The 626-nt window shown below is 62.5% G+C and overlaps 1 protein-coding gene across 1 annotated transcript; it reads right to left on the bottom strand.

Annotated features, from left to right (window-relative positions):
• Positions 1-142: 142 nt before the first annotated feature.
• On the bottom strand, positions 143-575 carry H696_06334 (hypothetical protein; the record flags this gene model as incomplete). The annotated part of the gene is made up of 1 exon (XM_009500076.1): positions 143-575. A coding segment is annotated over one exon (432 nt), but the record flags the coding sequence as incomplete, so codon positions are not given.
• Between the last annotated feature and the right edge of the window lie 51 nt (positions 576-626).

Raw genomic sequence — 626 nt, 5'->3', positions numbered from 1 at the left:
ACATTTGAGCAATGATGGGCAGACCTGAGGAGGGGGGGAGGGGCGAGGACATACGGGCCGAGCCGAGAAGGGGTGTCAGTGTCAGGGCCAGCACCCCCGGCGACCGGCGGGGGGCCGGGAAAGATCGGACGCGCGCACGCACCAGCATAGAATTCCCGCTTCAGAGCCGAGTACGCCTTTCGCGTCTGCGTCTGTGACCGGAAGCAGATGTACACATTGCCAAAGAGCTCCGGGTTGTCGTTGGACGCCACATACAGGAAATCGATCTTGCCGAAGAGCTTGAACAGGTGCACCGAAACGTCCTTGTAAAAGTGATCCAGGTGCGCCTCGGGCGACATGTGCGACATGAAGCCCGCCTCAATTGCCTTGATGTTGGGGAACTTGGCCGGGCGCCGGTACAGGTTCCGCAGGATGATGATCGACTCGGTGTCGGCACTGCTGCCGGCGCTGGCACTTTTACTGCTGCTGCTGCTGCTGCTGCTTGATGAGCCGCGCGAAGAGGTGGACCTTCCCGAGGCGGAAGAGCCCCCCCCAGGGGGGGCCTCATAGCGCGCATGGTCAGGGCTCTCGCTCATGCTGGGATGCGGAACGCAGGACGAAGGGAAAGTGACCCAGGGAGGAGAGGA

The sequence above is a fragment of the Fonticula alba genome, assembly GCF_000388065.1.
Source record: "Fonticula alba strain ATCC 38817 unplaced genomic scaffold supercont2.115, whole genome shotgun sequence".
Taxonomy (NCBI): Eukaryota; order Rotosphaerida; family Fonticulaceae; genus Fonticula; species Fonticula alba.
The sequence above is the reverse complement of the archived record's forward strand: the minus strand, read 5'-3'. Positions and strand labels throughout refer to the sequence as shown.